The 6,000-nt window shown below is 44.4% G+C and overlaps 1 protein-coding gene across 2 annotated transcripts in view; it reads left to right on the forward strand.

Moving 5' to 3' along the window:
* mycbpap (mycbp associated protein) overlaps positions 1-5,665 on the forward strand; it is a 233,198-nt gene extending 227,533 nt beyond the window's left edge. For both annotated transcript variants that reach the window (XM_072483204.1, XM_072483207.1), the window contains exons 18-19: positions 2,981-3,148; positions 5,479-5,665. In XM_072483204.1, coding sequence (XP_072339305.1) covers positions 2,981-3,148; positions 5,479-5,574 — 264 coding nt within the window. In that variant the 3' untranslated portion in view covers positions 5,575-5,665. The remainder of the gene's footprint in view (positions 1-2,980; positions 3,149-5,478) is intronic.
* The last annotated feature ends 335 nt before the right edge of the window (positions 5,666-6,000 follow it).

A 6,000-nucleotide genomic window follows, 5' to 3' on the forward strand; every position in this document is an offset into this window, starting at 1 on the left:
ACCCTGTCTGCTATCTTAGGTGGCTGTAAAAGATCCCATGACACAATTTTGAAGAAGGGGAGTTGCCTGCGGTGTCCTTGTCAGTATTTCACACTCATCTAACATCTAAAAAAAAAACAGATTATCTGGTCATTTGTGGGGCCTTGCTCTGCGCAAATTGGCTGTCACGCTTTTCTATAAGGTGCTTTGAAACATCCTGAGGTTATGAAAGGCACAATAAAAATGCAAGTCACCCTGACATTAAAGATGTCTGGCCAATTAAAATATTGCATTTTACCTTTAACAACAAGCAATCCCAGGACACTTGTAATATATGCAAAGCAAAACTCAACCTGCTCCACCCCAGTGTCATTCCCATCCTCGGAATATCTTCTCCAGTTATCCATTGACCCTGTCCCAACTCTGAGACACTTTGCCAAAGCAAGGGCATCTTTATATGAACATGCCTTCTAAGAACTGAATTTTAATTGTTGAAATCCATTGCACATGGAAGCATTGCAACCAACAGATGAGATATTTATCCTATATATGCAAATTAGGTTTCAAAATGACAGAATAAATTGCATTGCAATGCGCCACTCAAACCCACCATAAATAAATATACAAAAAGTTACCTAGAAATCATAACAGGGAATCAGAGTATTTGACCTGACCAGTCCTGTCTGGGTGTTTATCCTCCTTAGGAGCAGCATCCTCATTCCATATCCTTGACCTCTTCCCTTATCTCTTCAACACTTATCAAATTAATTCTTAAATTATGGAGGGCATTTTACCACCGCGGTTGCCACGAGCGTAAACGGCGGCACAGGTGCAAAATCCTGCGAATCAGAAAGCAAGATTCTCATTTCCCAGCTTTCCCCGCTCCTCACCAGTGACACAAGGAGGGCAGGAATCTCTTCCATATATTTTAATGTATTTGCATATTATTAAAGGGCTTCCCAGCCGCGGCGAGGTTTACAACAACTATATAAGAACGAGAATCAATGGAAGGAAACCCGTTGGGGGCACCAAAGTATAGACCCCGGGGAGAGGGGGACATACCTGGGCAATGCCCTTGCACAGGTTGGCACTGCCCCAGCATAGGTTGGCACTGCCAATCTTTAAAGATGCCATCTCGGCCTCTGTGGAGCTGGTGTTGCTGGCTCTATCAGGCCCCACACTGCCCGGGTGATGACGTAAAGCATGCTCTGAGATTTTCTGTGCACTATAGAACAATAGAACATTACAGCGCAGTACAGGCCCTTCAGCCCTCGATGTTGCACCGACCTGTGAAACCAACCTAAAGCCCATCTACACTATTCCATTATCATCCATATGTTTATCCAATGACCATTTAAATGCCCTTAATGTTGGCGAGTCCACTATTGTTGCAGGCAGGGCATTCCACACCCCTACTACTCTCTGAGTAAAGAACCTACCTCTGACATCTGTCCTATATCTATCTCCCCTCAATTTAAAGCTATGTCCCCTCATGCTAGCCATCACCATCCGAGGAAAAAGACTCTCACTGTCCACCCTATCTAATCCTCTGATCATCTTGTATGCCTCTATTAAGTCACCTCTTAACCCTTTTCTCTCTAACAAAAACAGCCTCAAGTCCCTCAGCCTTTCCTCATAAGATCTTCCCTCCATACCAGGCAACATCCTGGTAAATCTCCTCTGCACCCTTTACAATGCTTCCACATCCTTCCTATAATGCGGCGACCAGAACTGCATGCAATACTCCAAATGCGGCCGCACCAGAGTTTGGTACAGCTGCAACATGACCTCATGCCTCCAAAACTCAATCCCTCTACTAAGTGCCATAAAATCTGGTCTGAAAACTCAGCTGTGCATCTGGAGGAATATATTTGGATATATTTGCTTATACCAGACATCTTAGTGAATCCATGCCCTCTCAATCATAGAATCACTAAAATGCAGAAGGAGGCCATTCGGTCCATCGAGTCTGCACCGACCCCCTGAAAGAGCACCTTACCTAGGCCCACGTCTCCACATTAACCCACCTAACCTTTTTGGACACTAAGGGGCAATTTTAGCATGGCCAATCCATCTAACCTGCACATCTTTGGACTGTGGGAGGAAACCGGAGCAGCCGGAGGAAACCCACACAGGCACAGGGAGAATGTGCAAACTCAACACAGACAGTGACCCAAGGCTGGAATTGAACCCCAAACCCTGGCGCTGTGAGGCAGCAGTGCTAACCACTGTGCCACCATGCTGCAATATTCAATGCTGCAATATTCTTCCTATAGTGTGGAGTCCAAACCATACACAGTACTCCAAATTTTAGATAAATTCGCCATCATATCTTGATTTTTGTATTCTGCAGCTCTTGCTCTAAAATCTAGGATTTTGTCCGTTTTTTATGGATATTACGACCCCCTCGAGGGCCACAGATTATGCTCCATCCGGTTCCTTCTAATTACCTCTGAGTATGAATTCCACAGGTAATTAGGGGAGGGGTTTCCCCTTAACAAGGGGGAACCTCTCTGGATAAAAACCCCAAACTGGGTGCAGGTCGTAGATGGTGGCCCTTCGGGGGGAGGACTTTATTAGTAGTGTTAATAGTGTGACTTAATTAAAGCTGCATTCTTTTTATCCTACCGTGCGTTCCTGCGTCTCTTTCATTGGATTCCACAATGGCTTTATCCATTTTAGGTACTCTTTTGAATGTCTGGTGAGCCTAGAGCCCTACTTTGCTACATCACACTGCTTTCCAACATTCACAATTTTTTTTTTAATAAGAATTTCCCACCTCACACTCACCAACACCAAATTCTCCTTGCCACCTTTTTGCCTGTTCCACCATCTTATCCACCTTCAGCTTCCTTTGGTCCTCAGTGTTATTTGCTGTGCCTCCTATTTTAATATTGTCTGTGACAGGATTGTGCTGGTTGTTGGGTGATGAAAGCCAAACCGTAATTCTCTATACAGAAACTGTGCAGCATTGCTATTATTATTGTTGATTTCCTTGTAGAAACGCCTGTCTGCCAAAAAGACAAAGAACAAAGAGGATAAAAAAAACACCAGTCCCATATCACCCAAGGGCAGCAAGCAGGCTACATCCAGAGAAAGCCCTGAACAAGATCAGAATCAAGAAGACCCTGTTGTATTGCAGATGTACCGAGAGAAGCTATACACAGAGGTAAGAGTCCATTTGACAAATAGCCCAGCAAAGGACAGGAAACATTGAGGGTCACCATACCTCAGGCAATGGCGTTGAGAAGGTGGGCCTTCACGAATAACCCTCAGCCGGTACGGGAATTGAACCATGTGTTATGGGCCAGGGTTTAGAGAAACCCAAAAGTGTATCATGGAGTTCACCTGACCCATAACTTTTAATAGATTGTGGTATGGGGAACACACGGCCCACTCTACAGGTGTGGTACAGCACAAATGGAAAAGTATTTTTTAAAGCAAAACAATGTTTATTCTATGAACTCAAGTTAACCTTTTTAAAACATACAGTGAACATCTTAGCAACCATTAATTCAAATACATCCCCCAAAGAATACAACACTAAGTAATGCTTAATAACTTCCCAAACAACATCCAGAAGACAAAAGAAACACCTTTTAACAGAAGCACATTAGGTTTACATTCACTACTGAGAACATTTATAATTCTGAATTCACCAAATGATCAAGAGATAGTCTTTTGATGGCAGAGAGAACAGCAGTACACCTGCTTGGTCTGGCTTCAGCTCCAATATTGAAAACGAAACTAAAACACACCCTGCAGCAAACAGCCTAAAACGAAAGTAAAAAGCTGCCAGACAGCCCCGCTCCACCCACACTCTGACATCACTGATAAACACTATTTCTTAAAGGTACATTTCTTAAACACCCATTTCTTAAAGGTACTCTCACATGACACATGTTGTTGGCATCGCTCTGCATCATGAACCAGTTGTCCAGCCAACTGAGCTAACCTGCTAGAGGTGGTGGTGGGTCGGTTGCGGGGGGGGGGGGGGGGGGGTCAGATCCAGACCTGGCGTTTGGGGGCTAGTGGTGGTGTCAGACTGTGACCCAATGGTTGGTGGGGGGGTCTAACCCGGACTCAGTGGTTGGCGGGGGGGGGGGGGGGGGGGGCTGGACCCAGACCTGGTGGTTGTGTTTGAGTTCAATCCGGGAGGGAGGGAGCTCAGTCCGGGTGGGAGGGATGGGGCTCAGACAGGAGGGGGGGGGAGGGAGGGAATGGGCTCAGTTCAGGAGGGTTGGAGGGGGCTCAGTCTAAGGGGGAGCGGTTCTTGGGCAGTGCTGGGGTTGGGTTAGCTCAGGCCGGAGGGGGGAGTTCAGGGTGGTGTGTTCCATCCCCTGGGGGGTCGTGTTTGTGCGGGATGTCCGATGCGAGGCTGGGTCTGGGTTTTTTAAACAGTTCATCTGGAGTTAGAAATTTTCTTTCCCTTCTAACTCTTTCTGAGTAACTATTAGGTTAAAGTTGGCAGGACCAGCAAAGTTAGCGATTTAAATCACTTCTATTGTCAATATTATTATTATTGGATGGTTCCCAGCAATTGCCCAGCGAAAGTTGGCGCTTTTAAAAAATAAATCTAGAATACCCAATTCATTTTTTTTCCAATTAAGGGGCAATTTAGCGTGGCCAATCCACCTACACTGCACATCTTTGGGTTGTGGGGGTGAAACCCACTCAGACACGGGGAGAATGTGCAAACTCCACACGGACAGTGACCCAGGGCCGGGATCGAACCTGGGTCTTCAGTGCCATACGACAACAGTGCTAACCACTGCACCATCGTGCCATCCTGAAGTTTGCACTTCTGGACAATTGCCAGATAAACCCTTGTATGGGAACTTCCGAGAGAGATAAATACGATGCTGGGGAAAACGGAATTTATGGGCTGTTATTAAAAACTATACCTCCCCAAACAGGGGAAAACAAATCTCCCCTGCATCTACCCTTTCAAATCTCTTAATAATTTAATGCCTCAATAAGGTCACTTCTCAGTTGCCCAATTATTCTTTTAATTTTATTTTTTTAATTTAGAGTATCCAATTCATTTTTCCAATTAAAGGGCAATTTAGCGTGGCCAATCCACCTACCCTGCACATCATTGCCCAATTATTAGGAAATACTGGCATTGCCTACTCAGCACGGCATCAGTGTATGGAAAATGCAAGGATCTATTATTGGGGACTCAATAACTGGACACCGCGAAAAATGATATGATTAAACAGAGCCAGGGTAGGTGGATTGGCCATGCTAAATTGGCCCATAATTGGGTACTCTAACTTTTTTTTAAATGATTAGACAGAGCCAACATGGATCTATGGAAGGAAGTCAAATTTGACAAATTGGATTAACTAGCCACTTATGACTCGCTGTTTGTTGGCTCTTGCTGCTGCAACTCTCTGCCCACTGTTCATCCGGCACTCTCTACTAGCTGATGACTCAGCCTCTCACTTAAATGAATGTAGCTCAATGTTCAAGAATTCTCTCTTTGTCTCCCCACAGGTCTATGAACTGGTGAAATCCATGATGGATGAATTTTCTTTTATCTTTGATGAGCTGAAGGGTCAGGACACAGAGCCTCTGGATAAATGTGTTTGAGTGTGAATGTAGCTGTACCATGGAGTTGACCTTGTTACTATGTTAGATTTCTATAAATTTGTGGAAATTATATTAAAGTTTTAAATTAAAATCTCTAATTTTCTCCCTCTTCTGAAGCTACTGACACTGCTAAATAACGAATGATTACCTGAATGAGGTGCTTGGGATGTATGGGTGGCAGTGTCTTCGGTATTAACAAGTGTCAGTTTTGTGTTTGCACATTAGATATTTTATTGGGTTCATTAGTTACCTAATCTTCCCATTTGTGGGCCTTTTGTCCCTTACAATCTAGAGTGTGTTCCTTTCTGTCATCTATTGAGAACCAAGAGGAATACAGAAAGTTCAGAGAAGTGAACAAACATACTGGAGAAGCAAAGAAGGATTATAAGAAAAGACTGGTAGCCAACATAAAGGGGAATCCCAAAA

Source organism: Scyliorhinus torazame, chromosome 18 (genome assembly GCF_047496885.1).
Source record: "Scyliorhinus torazame isolate Kashiwa2021f chromosome 18, sScyTor2.1, whole genome shotgun sequence".
NCBI classification, from domain to species: Eukaryota; Metazoa; Chordata; class Chondrichthyes; order Carcharhiniformes; family Scyliorhinidae; genus Scyliorhinus; species Scyliorhinus torazame.